The sequence below is a fragment of the Eleginops maclovinus genome, chromosome 9 (assembly GCF_036324505.1).
Source record: "Eleginops maclovinus isolate JMC-PN-2008 ecotype Puerto Natales chromosome 9, JC_Emac_rtc_rv5, whole genome shotgun sequence".
Taxonomy (NCBI): Eukaryota; Metazoa; Chordata; class Actinopteri; order Perciformes; family Eleginopidae; genus Eleginops; species Eleginops maclovinus.
Window position 1 is genome coordinate 23,821,025 of NC_086357.1, and position 19,102 is coordinate 23,840,126.

Sequence of the window (19,102 nt, forward strand, 5' to 3'; positions counted from 1 at the left end):
GATGTCCCTGAGGAATGACTGTTGGGTGCTTGAATGTGTTAGGGAAAGATGAGCGGCTGAGCCTACCTCCCACCTTGAGCACACCCTCTGCATCTAGGAAAACATCGAGGTGATACAGCTTGTTTTGTTTTGGTAGCTGATGTCCTTTGCTTAGTAGCTTTATCTCTTCTCCGTATGTTTGACTTTGCATGTCTTTGATGATGAGCTGCTCTGCACTCTGTCTTTCACTAACTGATGAGAGGTCACATGATTTTACCTTTCTTGCACGCCGTATGAGCCGCGCCACTGCTTTGACTGCCCGAGACCAGCATGAGAACTTATTCAGTCTGTCTACAAGGTCAACTTGTTCTGAGGTCTTTGTCTGAAATGTCTGAGCCTTTCTAACCTCTGGGTCACCGACAGGCAGCTCTGAAGGCACCTCTGTTGGCATTTCGATCTCCCTTTTCCACAGAAAGCTAGGGCCAGTGAACCAATCAGAAGAAAGTAGCTCATCTACTGTTTTCCCTCGAGATGCATAGTCTGCTGGGTTTTCGTCAGTTGGTACATAGAACCATTGCTTGGGGTCTGAGGCATGACAAATTTTCTGCACCCTATTTGCTACAAAGGTGTGAAAGCGGCGAGCATCATTATTTATGTAGCCTAAGACAACTTTTGAATCTGTCCAAAAGAACTCTTCTACATTACAGTAGCCTAATTCTTCTTTGAGCATATTGCTCACTGTGACTGAGACAACTGCTGCGGTAAGCTCTAACCTGGGTATAGTTGTGACCTTCTGTGGCGAGACGCGTGCCTTTCCCATGAGAAGAACACAGTGAATGTCTTCTCTTTCGTTTTTCAGTCTTAGGTATGTGCATTGGCCGTAGCCTGTGGTGCTTGCATCTGAGAAGTGATGTAGCTCTGTTTTGATCACTTTTCCAAAGCCAGCTGGCTGGTAGCAGCGAGCTACGCGTATCTTTTCCATCTTAACAAGGTCATCTTGCCATTTCTCCCACCGTGGCTTCAACTGCTCTGGAATTAGGTCATCCCATCCTGTTCCTTGATGGCACATGTCCTGGAGAATTTTCTTTCCGTTAAGAAGGTACGGAGCTACGAAGCCTAGCGGGTCATATATGGAGGCAACAGATGACAGGATGCCGCGCCGTGTTGCGGGCTGGTTCTTTGGTGCGACTTTGAAGGTGAAACAGTCACTCTCGATGCTCCAGTATATTCCTAATGCTCTCTCTAAGGCTGCGTCATTGAATCTGATATCCTTTGCTTTAATGTCTATAGCGTGCTCTGTTGAGGGGATGCTCTGGAGAACAGCACAGCTATTGGACACGAATTTGTGAAGGCGTAAGCCTCTCTTTGCACACAGCTCACGTGCCTCCTTTGCTATCTGAATGGCCCTTTCAACAGACTCAACACTAGTGATGCCATCGTCAACATAAAAGTCTCTGGCAATGAACTGTGATCCTAATGGGTGTGTGTGACTGTGTTCTTTGGCGAGCTGCTTTAGTCCATAATTCGCACATCCTGGTGAAGACACGGCTCCAAACAGATGGACCTTCATCCTGAATTCTTCGGGAGGTGTGCTTACATCGCCGTTCTTCCACCATAAGAAGCGTAGGTAGTCACGGTCCTTCTCTGAGACATGGAACTGGTGGAACATCTTTTCAATGTCACACATCATAGCAATGTGATGCTGGCGGAAACGAATGAGAACACCTGTGAGACTGTTAATCATGTCTGGGCCTGGGAGAAGGTGTTCATTGAGGCTACTTCCCTTGTACTTTGCCGAGCAGTCGTAAACTACTCTCAGCTTTTCAGGCTTTTTGGGGTGATAAACACCATGGTGAGGTATGTACCATTTTTCTCCAGACGTGCCTTCTGCGCTTACCTCTTCTGCGTCACCCCTTTCAATGATGTCTTTCATGTAGTTAATGTAGTCGTTCTTGTAACTTTCATTTGCAATGAACTTCCTTTTCAGGTGACTGAGCCTCACGGCAGCAAGCTGCTTGTTATCAGGTAAGCATGGTCTCTCTCTGAAGGGGAGGGGCATTTCATAATGTCCATGTTCGTTTGTCTTTATGTTTTCCTTTAATTTGTCAAGAAACATCAAATCCTCTTGCGAGACTGTTTTGTCATCACTTTGAATGTCTCTGAAATCAGTCTCCAGAATTCTGATTGCATCCATTGGAGTCACTGCAGGCAGCTCCTTCACAGTTACTCGGTGACAGTGACTGTTTGACATGTGCGAATCAGAGTGAGGTGCAGAAAAGCCAACAATACTCCACCCTAAGTCGGTAAGAATGGCGAAGGGTTCATCATCCTTTCCTGTTATGACCCGTCTCGGTACAAGACTCCTTGGACAATTGTAGCCTATCAGTAGCCCCACCTCGCAACTAAGGAGGGGCGGTATTTGGTCTGCTATTGCCGTGAGATGTAGCCATCTTTTTGCCGTTTCGTGTGTTGGTATGTGTTGTTTGTTCACAGGTATGCAGTCTTTGGTGTATGCGGGAGGCAGTTTGATGTGCACAGTGGAATTGAATCCTCTCACTCGCAGACCAGATGTGCGTTCACTTTTAAAGACCATATTTTCACCCATCATGGTAGTGAGTTTCAGTTTAACTGGGCAAGTAGTCAGCTGCAGCTCTGTACACACATCTTGCTCGATGAATGTTGTGTCACTTTGTGTATCCAGCAAGGCGTACACAAGTTTTTCTCTGGATGGATTCTTTTCGTTAGACACCCACACCGGCACTATCATGGAGGTGTTTTCTGACTGACCTTGGCTGGTGACGTTGAGGGACAGAGCAGGTGTTGGGTTCGTTGTACTGCGTTGTGCTGAATCTTTGTCTTGACCTTTTCCGTAGTTGTCATCATGAAGACATGTGGGATGTCGTCTTTTGCATGAGTCACATGTGTGGCGGTGCCTGCACTCCTTTGCGCTGTGACCAGGTTTTAGACATCCATAACACAGTCTGTTGTCTTTGATGTACGCTCTTCTATATTCCAGTTTTCTTTTCATGAAGTCTGGACATTTGCAAAGCTGGTGACTGACATTCTGACATAGCATGCAGGGGGGCTTGACCTTTTCGTTTGTTGATGTATGCTTATTATTTTCCACCACTGTATGTGTGTTGAAGGCACTGGCTTTGTTTCTTTTGCCTTCCCTTGTGCTCCACTTGTCTTGACAGGATTCTGCTGGATGGAGAGCGAGGAAAGAGGTGACTGGATTGCAGGCAGTTTCGGCCTCCACTGACATGAACTTGGCAAAGTCCTTGAAGCTAGGGAAATCCTTTCCCTCCGTGAGACGTGCTGTCACTTGCCGGTTCCATCGTGAGGCTATCCACTCTGGCAGTTTCCGCATCAACTTCTGATTTTCCTCACAGTCGTTTAAGATGTTTAAGCCTTTTACATGGGGCATGGCCTGCAGACAAGCATTTAAGAAATCTGAGAAATCTCTCAGTCCTTCAGCATCTTTAGACTGTATTTTTGACCAGTTGGATAACTTTTCCCTAAAGGCCTTTTGAATGATAAACGGCTGGCCGTACCTCTGATTGAGCTTGTTCCATGCGTCACTGTAAGCTTCACTGTCGCTACGATAGAAAGTCCCTTTTATGCATTTGTGAGCTGAGCCACCTACATATCTCTTGAGGTAGTGCAGCTTATCGGTAGTGGGGATGTTCTTTCTATCTATAAGTGATGTGAATGAAGCCTTCCACTCAACAAAGTCAATTGGATTGCCATTAAACACTGTGGGCTCTGGCATTGGAAGTCTGTTAATAGCAATGCTGTCCTGAACGGCTTGGGCTAGGCAGGATACATCGATGGCAGGAGATGGAGTGACAGCCGTGTAAGGGTGCGTTATGGCAGGGGGAATAGAGTTGTGTGGCATAGGATCATGACATGACTGAAAAGACTGGGCATCAGACTCCTCTTTCACTTCTCTGTTGTATGCTTCAAGTCTGGCGTGGGCAGCTTTCAAGTCTTTTTCAGCTCGTAATTGTTCTAATTCGGCCTTGTGCTTTTCTAATTCCCTTCTGTGTTCTTCTTCTAAAACACGAATTTTTTCCTTCTGTTTCTTTTCTTCCATTAGCACCTTATATTCAGCCTCCTTAGCAGCTAACTCCGCCGCTGCTTCTGCTCGCTTGGCTGCAACACTTGAGTGCGTGGAACGATGACTGCCAGTCAGTATTGAAGCAGTGGAGCCATAAATGGACCGCGCATAGTCATGCTTAAGCAGCTCATGCAAACGCTGCCCTTCATATTCTGCATCATATTCTCCATTTACTTCAGTCAGTCTTTCATTCAAGATTTTGACAATGTCAATCGTCACCGCTGCACAAGCATCAACTTTACACCTTAGCTCAGTATCGGGCGTGCCATGCTTTCTCAATTCTTCATACACATTCATGATATCCATTTTCCTTATTTCCAAGTTGTCTATAAGGGATGTTAGGCATTTTTCAGCTAGCTCAGATTTGAGTTCATTGCGTGTTAGACGAGCTTGGGCTTTCCACTGTTCATACAAGCTAACAAGTTTCTTTGCTCGTTTGCACTGTTCATCTTCACGGTATGCTAGCATCTTTTCAGTGGGAACTCGCGCTCTGTCAGAACGTCTGGCTAAATCTGTATCAACATCTTCATTGCTTAACAGTTCGTCGAGAATTTTCTGCTTGATTTGCAATGAATCTTTTAGTTCGTTACTAACAGCACCTTGTTCTGCTTCCCTTTCTATGATTTCCTTGTATTCCTGAATTACCTTTTGAAGGATATCAATCTGCTCCTCTTTATGCTTGCCGTGCAGAGTAGCATCGTTTCCCTCCATTTTTGTTATCCTTTGTTCGTCTTCTTGCTGCCTTTACCGCCAAACCGTCTTCAATTCACCGCTGCACGTATCCCTTTCATCCATAAAAGTGTTCCTTTCCGTCCGTAGAAGTTGTCGATGCAGCAGGTTTACTGAAGAGGTGAAGCTTTTGCAGGGGAGGATAAAGTTCTTACTTTTTCCGTGGAGGATAAGTTCTTACTTTTTCCGTGGAGGATAAGTTCTTACTGTAACGGATCCCCGTATATAACTGGTTTGAGTCTTTACTGCTGGTTCAAATTTACTGTTTTATTTTCTCTTGTTCAATACTACATTCCTTATACTTTCAAACTATCACCACCGTAAGAACTGTTTGGCCTCATACGGGTCCATTAAAACTATAAAAACCTTCTATTTTACACACGTACATCCGTTCGTGACCAGATCATACACTGTACTAAAAAGTTACACGCTAACAAAGTGACGTATGATTAACATTTTACCTTTCAAAATAAAAGTCTATAGGAAAATGAATGGCATAAGGCCTGTATAAAATTCTTAAACTAATTCCGTGTTCACAATTATGCAAATAAGTACAAATTAAACTAAAAATGAATTATACCTTCATGGGGTTATTTACACACATCTTTAAAGTGCATTGAATGTAACTGCACCATCCCTTTCTTACAGTCAAACTTTAAACATATATTTGCCTTCCCGTTCGTGTACTTTAACAGTTTTAACGAAAAACGTTTGATACGATAAAATCCAGATCATTGGTCAATTTGAGTTCGCTCTCCTTTTTTAACAGGACGTCTACACGAATCTACAACGTCTACAACGACGTTTACACGAAAAGCAGTGTGTTTTCAGCAGATGAGATGGTTGCATTGTGGGAAATGTAGGACCCAGTGTTTAAAAGCTTGACCCACCATAAGGACAAAAAAATTCCAGCCATCTTAGTCTCACTCCATTTACATCTGTAGTAGGCCTACCCCATTTTGGTTTCATGTCTCATATCTTTTTTAAAGGTTTCACTATGGTGAATTTGAAGATAAAACACGCCATGCAGGTATCTTTGGTTAAACTTGCCATGAGTTTCAGAAATCCTGCTTTGAGATATATTTCAAACAACTACCTTTTACAATATATTCACAGTAGCTGCTAATTGTCCAAAGTAACAGTGAGATCCTTCATGAAAATGCCCACTGTTTAATTTGAGAAGTACAGCGGTGACTCGTATATTTTTGGAATATATGTTAAAATATATGTTTCGTCGTTTCTTACATTGCTGCTTCTGACTGCGTTCTTCTAATTTGTGTCTACAATTTGCATATTGAGCTGGGTTGAGCGACTTGGGACGAGACCCGGGCTGCCCCTGTCTCATGAATGTGTACTGTGAAAACTACACTGTGCATGGTCAAATGATTTATTATGCAATGTTTGCAGCAAAGAAATAATCACTAGTAGTGCAAAGTACTTAGCTCGAAGGCCATGTTAGAGCTGATTGGCTGTAAGTGTGTGTGCGGTGAAAAGTGTAGAGAAGAGAAGACGAGTGAGCTTGGATTTCATCACCAGCGATAAATAATGACAAAAGAAAAAGTTGACAATCTGCTGGAGCACACAATGAATATTAATATATGTCATTTTTTTACGTGTTAAAAAAAGCACCAGAGGCTTTTGTTCGGGGCCCAACAGTACAAACACGGCAGTAATACTTTAAAATGTGCACAACTTCAATCAAATAAAACACCGGAAATCTGAGAGGAATATTTCACGAAATCAAAACTATCAGCATGGCTTCAAAATATAGCATAGTGTTTGTTCGCTGTTTTTATAAATCCACAAATCAAGGTGAGCTGAGGACTTTGTGGAGGGGCTAGTACAACAAAACTAGGAACAGAAACCACTACCTCACTTGTCACGAGGTTATAATACCTACAACCTTTTTAGATTTCTTTGGAGTAGAGAGAAGGTGTCACCTCAACACATCAGTCCCACCGAGCAAGAGGTAGGTCCTTTTTTCCTTACACACAAAAGATATTGACGTTGCAACATAATAATTTCATTATTAGAGTGCCAGTGTAACATGATGTTGAATGCACCCTCTTTAGGTACAGTATATGGAGTTCTCAGAGTTCTTGTTAAAAGAACATTATTATTATTATTACTTGTTTCATCATTTAACAGTGACATGAATCTAAAGTAATGCACACTAATCCAATACTTCTTTTCTAGGTTCCAGTGATCCGCAATGAATATCTCTTTCAATGACAGCCAGTATGACGTTGAGTACTACGATGAAGTGTGTGAAAAAGCTGAGGTGGTCATGTTTGGATCCATGGTCATTCCTGTGTTCTTCTCTGTTGTGATCGTACTGAGCCTCATAGGAAACATCCTTGTCCTTGTCATTTTGGGGCTGTATGAAAACCTCAAGTCTCTCACCAACATCTTCATCCTGAACCTGGCCATTTCTGACCTTGTTTTCACCATCGGTCTTCCCTTTTGGGCAATTTACCACATCTGGGGATGGCTGTTTTCAGAGGCCCTCTGCAAAATTGTGACATTTGTCTTCTTCACTGGGTTTTACAGCAGCATCCTCTGCCTTACCATCATGACCATCTACAGGTATTTGGCCGTGGTTCACCCTCTGTCTGACCTGAGAACCCTGAGGATCAGCACCGGGGTTTATATGTCTTTCCTTCTGTGGGTAATCAGCGTCGGAGCAGCCGTACCCTCCCTCTTTTATAGCGCCCTGATTCAGGTCCCCCACAAAGGTGAACACTCGGTGGGCTGTGAATATGAATCTTTGATTTGGAAAAACATTGGTTTCTCCCCAGAGAATGTTATATTCTTGGTCACCTTCACAGTCATGGCTTTCTGCTACATTCAAATACTGAGGAGAATCTCCAAATCAAGATCCCACACAAAGAACAGAGCCGTGAAGTTGGTGTTCTGCATCGCGACTGTGTTCTTCCTCGGCTGGGTGCCGTACAATGTGATCATCTTTCTGAGGATCCTGTCCGACAATATGGTTAAGCCATTTGACAAATGTGAAGCAAGTATCAATCTTTCCTATGCCTTCTATGTGTGCCGACTCATTGCTTTCTCCCACTGCTGCCTGAACCCTGTCTTTTACGCGTTTGTTGGTGTGAAGTTTAGGAGTCATTTGAAGTCAATGCTGCATCGCATATTCATTTGCCAAAGTTCAGCCGAAGAACAACAGGGTCGAATGCAAAACTTCTCACGTGGATCAATGTACTAGTTTCTGTTTGAGTTCATTTCCATTCCATTATTGCATTAACTGCAGCATTATACTGCCATAAAGCATGACAGATTTTAGGGTACATTTGGTAAAAATACATGGAAAAGTGGTTCAAATGTTGACGTTCGTAGCAAACTCGAATATCACAAACCCGTTTTCTGTGTGTCTACACATAACCACTGCCCCTAATGTGGTTTGTAACATAGATGTGTTTGTGAGGGAATTTAATGGAGGCCCTTCTTCGTTGGCACATGAAAAATATTGTTCATTAGTGGCAATAGAAGTGAAGCCATTATAGCAAACATATGTTCACAATGCAAAATGAGTTATTATGATGATGTTGGTTAGGAGTTTTCACTTATTATTGTAATGGTTGATAGTGTAAATAATATACAATGTGTCATTGCATACAACAGCTACAGTAACCGTTTGTTTTCCATATATTATTAATATGTAAGAGGTTTGTATACAATGCTTTTGTTGATATGTGTGGTGTATTAAATCTGGAGATATATCAGGGCAGATACTCTCTGAGGTCAGAGGTAGGTTGGGTGGAAGAAGAGTGAAAAACAACATCTGGAATACGTTAAAGATGCCCTAGGTCACCGAGTGGGGCATACAAAGTTATGGCCTAGGTGGTTTAGTAAATCAGTTCATATACAGTTGTTTACTCCCTGAGGTCATAGAGAGTGCAGAGAGTGATGTGGTACGACTGGAGGTTGTAGAACAAATCTCTGGACAACGTCAGAAGACCTCTAGGGATGAGTAAGACAAAGACTAACGTATATCTCACCTTATGTGGGTACACATCCTCATAGAACATCCAGTTTGACACACACACACACACACACACACACCCATATTTCTCCTATAAAGTGTATGCACAAAGACTGTTCGGAGGACTTCCACATTTGGCCCTGGGAAGCTCACATCGCCCGTGTTGGTATCTGTTACTTTGCTGTTGTAATAAACCTTATTATATACAAGCTGGTGGCTCCGGAGACTTCTTCATCATCTTCACAAACATCGCTGCAAGATATACTTGATATGTTCTTGAAAAAAGTAAAGATTTGTGTAGAATAAAACTTGATGGATAATAATTTCAAAGATCTCTAACAAATGTAGCCATTAAATGGTTCCTTAATCCCTCAATGCATTAAATAAACAACATGACACATTTTTTCTTTGATTTGTTTTTCCCATTATGAACCTGTACTAAATGAAATGTCAATCAACAGCAAATGCATATGTGTTAAACAATCTGCAAACAATTATATCTCTTAAAGATTAAGAAAACATGTTTCATTCACTTTCTGTGGAGAGGAGTAAAATGTTAAACCTGTTTTCTTTGCTTATTTAACATGTCAAATCTTTAAAAAATGAATGAAATACCAGATTTAATATGCAGTGCAGGCTTTGTGTTCTACAACACAGATTAGTCATACGTTTTTCCCACTGGACACACTTTTTCCAAAGATCCCAAATGATCAGAGTGATCATGATTATTCTACATTGGCTTTGCTGTCATCATTATTACCAGCAGTGGCATTGATAACAATTCAAAACAACAAAAGAAAGGATCAAACCAATACAATACTCGTGGGGGGGGGGAAGTATTCAGATCCTTCAATTAAGTACTAATACTCCAAATACGACTGTTCATTGCAAAAATATCTCAGAAGTAAAAAGAAAGATATGAAAGTCCAATTTTTACTTGAGTATAACGTTACTTGAGTAAGTGTACTTAGTAACTGCCCAACACTATAACTTTCCGTTTGGCTAGGGTCCTTTACTCATCCTGTTTTCGAACCTTCTTGATGTTCTCTACACACACTGTAAAAGATCTTGCAAATACTACAAATGTATGTTTCTGAAAACACCTCTGTTTAAACTATGAGCACACACATTCTGCATCTCCTTTTAAGGGAAGAGATATTTTGTAGCATATAGCATTATGTACAGAGGAGATATTTTTCAAGGAAGTGTTTTTGTACAGATACTGCAAACTTAGATCTGTGTTGCGAGTAGTGCTATCAGTACAGTAGACAGTTTCTAAGTATCTAACACACTGTTAGGAAACCAGCAGGATGCAGTATACCGTAAGAGATACTGTATGAGTCAGGTCAAAGCAGCAGCAAAGGGAAAATGTTCTTGATTATAAATCCTCGTATCTGCTTGTGGGTGGGTTCAAGCCGTGCACAGATTGCCCTTTCTAACTTCCAACTTTAGGCTTTTTTTGCGCTGCTCTCTGGCAAACACACTGCACACCGTCAAGGAAGGAGGATCTACTGCTGAGGTTTTCTTAGAGGGATTTGAACTGCGAGTTTTAGGGTCTGTAAGGTGTGACATCTTACCTTGTGTTTACACAATACCGGATTGTGTACAAAAATATTTAAAAGGTAAGAGAAAAGGGTTGTTAATCTCATTGTGCTTTTACTGGAGTTAGTTAAAACTGATCTGAGAACTTAAAGTAAACAGTGACAGCAATCGTTTGAATGCTTGTTATTTACTTTTAAACTTAATTTAGTTTGAGTTATACCTATTTTCCAACAAAGAACACACATTTCATATTTTGAGTGAGCACTTATTCCAGCAAACTGCATTTTTTATCTAACAAGAACAACCAGGTTAAAGAGATGACTAATGTAAGGGTGTCTGAATGTTTATTGGGTTAAACGTATGGTTGTTGTAGCTCTGTTGTTGTCCGGTTTAAATTCAATTTCTGTGTATACTTATGGTACCAATGCATCCACTGAATATTACTTTTTGTAATATTTTGAATAGATATCTATATATTTCAGTAATATTGGTTATTATTTTACTGCTGTAGATGTTATAGATTGTTATACTTTAAACTCCCTTATATACTCTTTGATAGTTTCCTCTACGGAAATGCATCGTATTCAATCAAATTCTCCCATGTTTGTAGCCTCGCTGTCCTGTGGGAAACACATATCTCTAAGAAGTCAAGTTTTCATGAGCTCAGAAAAACAGCCCTGCTTTCAGCTTTGTGATATTGCAGCTATTCCCCAAGCATTTTAAGAAAATCAGGGTTTTTTTAGCTTTGCAAGTCTACAAGTTTTCTTGACACACAAATTAACACTTTATCCTTCAGATTCTCAGAAACATTCAAATCCATTCTCACCAAATTTGGATTCGGACAGGAGGAGGATGAACAATTGTAAAAAGTGACTAAAATTGTGTGACAAATGTAGTGCATTAAAAACAACATTTACCTCTGGGATGTAGTGAAGTAGTATGTTGCATATAATGGAAATACGTACGTAAAGTACAAATATTAAAGCACATGAGTAAATATTTACATTCCATCACTGATTCCCACTGTCTACTGTATGTGTATTTAAAAAGTCCTTTTGTTTTACAGATGTGGTTGTGGATTTTGATTAGCCTTGAGATCATCACAAAGGTTTACGGGTATACAAATGGTATATTCCTAGAGGCGTGTGACTCCATGTTACCTGTACATCAAATTCGACCTGGGATATTCAATAAACCGCAGGAAACTGAACCACCCTTTACGATCACTTACAAACCTGGCCAATATGGAGAACCTATCACAGGTACAGCGAATCATTTCCTGTAAGCTTGTTGATAACAATCAATCTTTGTTGCAGTGGTCATCCTTTTACAACTACTGTATGTCTGTGTTCCTCCCTTTCTCTTCGATAAATCTTCAAACCTTTTCCAAGTTTTTCTCAAGAGCAAGCAATCCAATAAGTTCATTGGATTTATGTTGGAGGCTCGAAAGAGGGGCATGGAGAACGATGGCCCTCCTGTTGGGAAATTCATCGTGCTTGAGCCTACTCAGACTCGACTCCAGTCATGCAATAGATTACCGGTAAGATACCATCATTATTTACAATCCTATTTAATTAACACTTTTAAAAGAACCTTAAAAAGCTTTCTTTTGGATGCTTTACTTTTCTCCTCCTGCCTTAGAACAACGCTGTTAGTCAAAGGACCAATTCACAGAAGAGTTTGTTTGCAGTAAACTGGACGGCACAGGGAGAAGACTTAAACTACACTTTAAGGTACTTGCACATTTTGACTGATCTTGAGAAGTCAAAATCAGGCCTTCCATAAGGAGCAAAATGATTGATATTGACATCTTTGCATGCCTGATATGTTTCAGAGCCACATTTCTCGAGTGGTATGAAACTTTCTGGGAACCAGTGGATTTAAAGGTCGATTTACCCCCACCCCCCCCGCCAACAACAACGTCTACGCCAACTACTGCAATGCCAACAACAACGTCTACGCCAACTACTGCAATGCCAACTACTACGATGCCAACTACTACGATGCCAACTACTACGATACCAACTACTACGATGCCAACTACTACGATACCAACTACTACGATGCCAACTACTACGATACCAACTACTACGATGCTTACTACTACGATGCCAACTACTACGATACCAACTACTACGATGCCAACTACTACGATGCCAATTACTACATTACCAACTACTACGATGCCAACTACTACGATACCAACTACTACGATGCCAACTACTACGATGCCAAACGATGCCAACTACTACGATAGCCAACTACTACGATGCCAACTACTACGATACCAACTACTACGATGCCAACTACTACGATACCAACTACTACGATGCTTACTACTACGATGCCAACTACTACGATACCAACTACTACGATGCCAACTACTACGATGCCAATTACTACATTACCAACTACTACGATGCCAACTACTACGATACCAACTACTACGATGCCAACTACTACGATGCCAATTACTACATTACCAACTACTACGATGCCAACTACTACGATGCCAACTACTACGATGCCAACTACTACGATACCAACTACTACGATGCCAACTACTACGATACCAACTACTACGATGCCAACTACTACGATACCAACTACTACGATGCCAACTACTACGATGCCAACTACTACGATACCAACTACTACGATGCCAATTACTACGATGCCAATTACTACATTACCAACTACTACGAGGCGAATAACTACGATGCCAACTACTACGATACCAACTACTACGATGCCAATTACTACGATGCCAACTACTACGATGCCAACTACTACGATACCAACTATTACGATGCCAACTACTACTATGCCAACTACTACAACACCAGTTACTACAAAGCCAAGCACTGCTGAAGCAAGCATGACCACTCAAGAAGTCCCCTTAAATTTAAATAAATTACAGGTAAGCATGGACACAGAGGTGGATTCGATTGAGCTTTTTTTAATTGTGTGGAAATCTCTTAATTAATAATTGAATTTCAGTATCTGCATTTTACTTGTTTTTTCTTCAGGAACTGGGTATTGTGTTGATGAATGCTGACAGTGTTTTGGTGGCCGTCAAAACGGTATGATTTTTATAAACGTTTTCCACCCAGTAAAAAAATGACAGCAGAAGATTAATGTGTCTCTCATTGCATTACTACGCAGGAACTGCCTGATTTGTTAATCACTCTTCTCATCAAAGGACCTCATTTTCGTCATCTGAATAAGGTATCATGTGAGTTGTAGGGCTCATGTTGTTTTCTGTGACTCTGTTGTGCATGGGTAGGTAGGTAATTTGAATATAGTGCTTAATTTACTCATAAAACTATAGAGAGAGGTAACTACAGAATGTTATTACATTGAACGATTTATGGAGAGGAAAAAAAGGGGTTTCATTTTATTGAAGATTTCAGGTAGTTTGTGGTCTATATATGTATTTTCTGTTTATGTTTTGTTTGAGTACATTTATCTTTGTTTTAAAGGGTTGCCATAGAATGGAAAACTGTATTTACCTTGGCATAGTTGAATAAGGAGAGTTGGGTACATTGAACTGACATACCGTGAACCTCAAACACCGATGTTTCCTCCTTCACGTACAAATCATGAATATGCATATCACAGCGGCAAAACGGGCGAATTACAACAATCCCTGTGTGTTACCTCACACATGGTAGTCCAGCCCCAACATGTGCATACACCAGCTGCTGGAAACACTAACGCTAACACTTACCACTCCCTAACGTTGCTCTCCAATCTCCGACCAGCTGGCGGTTCTTCAGATTCACCGGTTTCCTCCTCCGATAAAGGCTCAAACATGTAAGGTTGGATGCCAATAGCCTCCATGGTTCATCTCTCACAGTTTCCCGAACTTCACTTACTTCTGTGGGCTCTGAGGCAGCCATGGATTGCTCCTGGTAAACCAGCCAATCAGAGCAGAGCTCGTCAAAATTATTTAAATGAGCCCCAAATAAGGAAATTCAGCTTGTTTCAGTCTAGGATCAAATCATAGGGTTGTACATTTTAAAAAATCTGATATTTTTCTGAGAGTTCTGAAAAATCTGACTTTTTGCTGAGAATTCTGACTTTGTTCTCAAAAACTCTGAATTTTTTCCATGATCTCAGAAGTCTGACTTATTTTCTGAAAACACAGAATTCTGACTTTTTACTCAAACTCCGACATTCTGACTTATTTTCTCAATATTCTCGCTTTTTCCCCAAAATCTAAGTAGTCTGACTCCTTTCTCAAAGTTCAAACTCAAAATTCTGACCTTTTTCGGAAAACCCAGAATTCAGATTTTTTTTCCTGAAAAATCTGAATTTTTGCTCAAATTTTCTGATTCCTGACTTTTTGCTCAAAAATTCATTTTTTCAAGATAATCTCAAAGATTTGGCTGGCCAGTTTACAATCAGAGCAGACTGAGCTCTGGTTTCAGACAGGGTGAAGGACAAGGTTTATTAAAAATAACTGAAAGTTCATTTGAATTGTTTTGTAGGTGAAGATATTAAGCCGTGTCTTTTGTGCAGCCGTGGAGATAACTGCCTTGGTCTTGTTTTCTTTGGCTGATCCCATTAAAGTGAGTGGCGGTACATGATCTATAACACTTCTCCATTTCTACATCCACATTTAAACTGTACGAGGTTATATTTAATGTGTGTGTGTGTGTATCTGCCTGCCTGTTTAGGTCATTTTCATTGCTCTTGTGTGTGTGCCAATAGCCTTTAATTTCATAGAGCTGATAATCGTCTGTCTGCGAGTTGAACCCAGTCATGAACTGTAAGTCCAACTTCCTCTTGACTTCTTCTGCCTGAATATTTGTCTTACCCCTTACATCAGCAGTGTGTGCTCAGCTGTTTAATGTTTCTCTTTTGTTCGGTTCAAGAAAGGAGATGAGTGAGTATATCATCAAAGTGTGTTCTGTCATCCACTGGATTTTTACAAGTAAGGATATTTACCAAATATTAACATATACTATAAACCTACTTTACTGCATTAATAAAAGCATTTAAAAAAAAACTTTAAGCAATAGTTTGACATTTTGGGAAATAAGCTTTTATGCATTTTTGCCAATTTAATTGTTTGTGCGAACATTTGGGCATTTGACTTCATCCGCCAAATTTCGCTTAAGAGTGTGTGTGGGCACCTTTTTTAAAATGTTTCAGCCAAATACAACAATAAAAGGAGGTTACCATTATTTCTATATCACAAAACATTATGACTCTTGTAAATATCCAGTTATTATCCTAAATGACAACAGCAGCTAGTTAGCGTAGCCTAGCACAACGACTTAAAACATGGTGAAACAGGTAGCCTGTCTTTATCTAAAAGTAACAAAATTCTCCAACCAACACGTCTAAAATGTAGAAATGTTCATTCCACATCATAATTACTTATTTGTAGACGTGTTGGCAGGTGGACCATTGGACACGTTGAGTTAATGCTAACGCTGAGTTAGCAGCTGTTGTCTGGTCTGGAGACTCAATTTAGCACATTTCCCCCAAAATCTTAAACTTATGCTTTAAGAGACACTCTAACAATGTCCCCAAGTTGCATAAATTCTTCAGACAGTTGCGTGTGTGTTGTTCTGATTCACATAATCTTTTCTACACAGTCGCTCTCATTTTTCTTGGTGTTTTGGCGTTTGACAAGTATGGAAAGGAAAGGAAAGACTCTTGGCTTGTGAAAGTGATGATCGCTTACACAGTCTGGATTCTCTTGTTTGTAATATGGGTACATGTAAGCTGTATTCCCACAAAAGGCATACTAGGTAAATGGCTAGTGGTATACTGTTTGAACAATTATACAAACATGCATGAATACAGAATGGATTCTTTTGATGAAGAAATATAATATATGTCACCATTTTCTGTTACAGGAAGATCAAAAAACAGTCGGCGATCGAGCCAACAAAGACAAACGGTGAGTGCCTGTCCACATCATGACAATATAACATGTAATGACTTTTCATTATAAATCATACACTAATCATATATACAAATGCAAGTTGATCAGGTATTTACCCCCACACCTGTACGTTTCAGAAGATGCTCAGAGCAGCAAAATGGACTGTGATCGCTGTCCCAGTAATCCTCAGCGTTGGAAACTTGTGTTTTGCTGTAGCTATCTCTTTTGGGATATTATCGTGAAAGGAAAAGTAGACCTGGTCATTCGCATGTGTCCCTCCTGGGAGATGGATCCCTCTTCACTTGCCTTCCTGAAGTTTCATCCTTTTTTCCCCAGATAATCTGGGTTAATTTCTGTGTAGTTTTGTGTTGTTGGAAGGATCCATGGATTTAAATGTTGAATGCTGAATAGACTGCAAGGGGAGGTGGAATATTTGTAATTTATAATTTTGGGATAGGGTTGAAATCCTGCTTGATTTGGCTCTGGAACTTGCTGGTTTAAGTCCCGGAAAGGACCAAACATGAGTTCTGGACTTGTACCTGGAGAAGTGACACTTTGCCTCTTGGGCACTGTTTAGGTGCCCTTGAGAAACCCTGCACTGCTCCCCTGGCACTTTAAAGTAGCTGCCCAATGCTTTTAATACTAGGATATGTTTGTATACTGCTGCTGTGACCTAAAATAAACCCATTTATCTTAGATATTTAAATGTTACCGTTGTGAAATGGGTTTTCTGCTTTAATGAGTTGTACATCCAGCACATATATGTGAATCTGGTCTCCAAATAAAGGCAGCAGGTTCAAAAAGCTGCTCCTTCTAGAGTCATATACCAGTCAGTCTAAACAGACTGAATATTGTTTCAGCGATTCAATTTTCCAAGGCAGTTTCATAAATTAGACCCTAACATTTCTTATCAGAGATAAGACTGTCAGCACGTTCAAATATTTACTGAGTTACACTTGCTTGTAGTTATGTATTTTTCCGTACCAGGCAAGTCCAGCGTTCTGAAGGCATGATTTAGTACTATGATCAGTAACTGTGTGGAATATGCTGCTTTGGTGATAAAACAGGTGTGGTGTATTAAAACTGTTCATACATACAGTTAGTTAAATCAGTTCATACAGTTATTTACTGTCTGAGGTCATAGAGAGTGCAGAGAGTGATGTTGTACAACAGGGTGTTGTATAACAAACCTCTGGAATATGTCAGAAGGCCTCCATGGATGAGTAAGAAAAAGACAAACGTATATCTCACCTTATTTGGGTACACATTCTTAGAGAACATAGCATTTCCGGACCAAGACCACCAGACTCAGAGACAGTTTTATACCACAGGCTATAAGACTGCTGAACTCCTCTGTGAATGTACTCACATCTGTTTATAGTACACACATACATATATATATATATATATATATTATACATATCTGCCATATACATCTGTTATACATAATATATGCATCTGTCCATACCTCCTCATTCAACAGTGTAAAGTATTTAAATACTCTCAATGTATTCCACATATGTATATATTTCACATCCTCAAATCTTTATTGTTGTTATTGTAAATATTCTTCTCTCTTTTTGCACTATTTTATTTATGTTATTTGCACCATGTATGTTGAGTTGTTGGAGGAGCACGGGACATAAGATTTTCATTGCCAACATATACGTTGTATATGCTGTGCATATGACCAATGAAACCTTGAAACCTTGAAACCATTTGGTCATACACACATTTTCGCCGATAAATTGCATGCACAAAGAGATTTCAGGGGGACTTCCACAACTGGCTCTGGGAACCTCATATTGCCCGTGTTGGTGTATGATACTATGCTGTTGTAATAAACCTTATTATATACAAGCTGGTGTCTCCGGGGACTTCTTCATCATCTTCACAAACATCGCTACAAGGTATACTTCACAGGCCAAGCTTTACTTAATATACAGCTGAAGTACTGTATTAATAAACATAGATGGTATTACATGATAACGAATGACTCACTCATGAAACACATTTTTCCTTGGGTTGAAGGGCAAAGGTAAATCAATGAGTTGAACATTTAGTTAATAGTAGCCTATAATAAACTGTGTGTTTATTACAGTGTGAGTCTTACACTAGGAGTATCTGTGGTCATGGAAATGCTTATATCAGTAAAATGTGAGAATTTGATATATAATCGAAAATGAGAAAACCTCCTAAAGATAAAGATATAGAATATAAGTTAATCAAAATGTGTCCACAAAGACACAAAAAATAGACATTTAAAAGGATCCCACTACTTAGGCAATTCATTCTTGAATTCATGAGGCCTTTCAATTGAATTTATTTGCTGCTGCTTTTATTTCTACAATATACACATTCACATTTTAATCTTCACTTTAACTTTAATACACAATTGGATGATTATGTGGACACTTTGGTTTGAAGTGTAGCAGATCAGTTAAGACAAATTATCTTCCAAGGTTTTCATACGAGAAAAGTTCGGCCATATATGAACCCACTTTTGTTTTTAGTGCTAGAGCATGTATGCCAGGGAATCTGGTGGGCCTACCCATTCACAAACTGTAAAATAAGACAACTCAGTCAATCTTGTGGGCTGCCTAGATCAGAACAATCAGAGTATCTCCACCAGCAACTCCAGAAGTATCATGCAATTTTTTTTGCGAACAAATTAGACAAGACAGTGTTTGTAAAAACAAGTATATTTAGACAGAAAGTGTGAGAAAAATAATGTGTTTTTTGGGAATATAGTGTGTAAACATGTACGTGTAGAAACCCACAATACCACCATGAACCTAAAGATGAACAAAAGATATCCCCTTTAGAATCT

General features: G+C 40.0%; 2 protein-coding genes and 1 long non-coding RNA gene across 4 annotated transcripts; all 3 read left to right on the plus strand.

The window, feature by feature from the left end:
• Positions 1–6,755: 6,755 nt before the first annotated feature.
• Positions 6,756–9,037, plus strand: xcr1a.1 (chemokine (C motif) receptor 1a, duplicate 1). The gene is made up of 2 exons (XM_063890524.1): positions 6,756–6,797; positions 7,025–9,037. The coding sequence occupies exon 2, from the start codon at positions 7,041–7,043 to the stop codon at positions 8,049–8,051; it is 1,011 nt and encodes a 336-aa protein (XP_063746594.1). The 5' UTR covers positions 6,756–6,797; positions 7,025–7,040; the 3' UTR covers positions 8,052–9,037.
• A 1,232-nt stretch (positions 9,038–10,269) lies between these two features.
• On the plus strand, positions 10,270–12,576 carry LOC134870170 (uncharacterized). The gene is made up of 5 exons (XR_010166511.1): positions 10,270–10,450; positions 11,437–11,632; positions 11,762–11,910; positions 12,012–12,103; positions 12,205–12,576. It is a non-coding gene; the product is annotated as an uncharacterized LOC134870170 (long non-coding RNA).
• Positions 12,577–12,877: 301 nt separating this feature from the next.
• Positions 12,878–18,101, plus strand: LOC134869222 (uncharacterized). Of its 2 annotated transcripts, none has more exons than XR_010166390.1 (9): positions 12,878–13,290; positions 13,400–13,453; positions 13,536–13,605; positions 14,864–14,944; positions 15,053–15,144; positions 15,251–15,309; positions 15,980–16,135; positions 16,244–16,287; positions 16,410–18,101. XR_010166390.1 is itself a non-coding variant. In XM_063890701.1 (9 exons), exons 1-9 carry the CDS (start codon positions 12,895–12,897, stop codon positions 16,512–16,514), a joined length of 1,050 nt encoding a protein of 349 aa, XP_063746771.1. In that variant the 5' UTR covers positions 12,884–12,894; the 3' UTR covers positions 16,515–18,101. The 2 variants fall into 2 exon arrangements, 1 of the variants encoding a protein (XP_063746771.1); XM_063890701.1 differs by having other exon boundaries at positions 12,884–13,290; positions 13,536–13,598.
• Positions 18,102–19,102: the final 1,001 nt, after the last annotated feature.

Coding starts and splice junctions, on each gene's coding strand:
- xcr1a.1 (XM_063890524.1), top strand. CDS start 7,041: ATGAATATCTCTTTCAATGACAGCCAGTATGACGTTGAGTACTACGAT.
- LOC134869222 (XM_063890701.1), top strand. CDS start 12,895: ATGCCAACTACTACGATACCAACTACTACGATGCCAACTACTACGATA. Junction 13,454..13,535: donor TTTTGGTGGCCGTCAAAACG/GTATGATTTTTA, acceptor ATTACTACGCAG/GAACTGCCTGATTTGTTAAT. Junction 15,310..15,979: donor CATCCACTGGATTTTTACAA/GTAAGGATATTT, acceptor TTTTCTACACAG/TCGCTCTCATTTTTCTTGGT.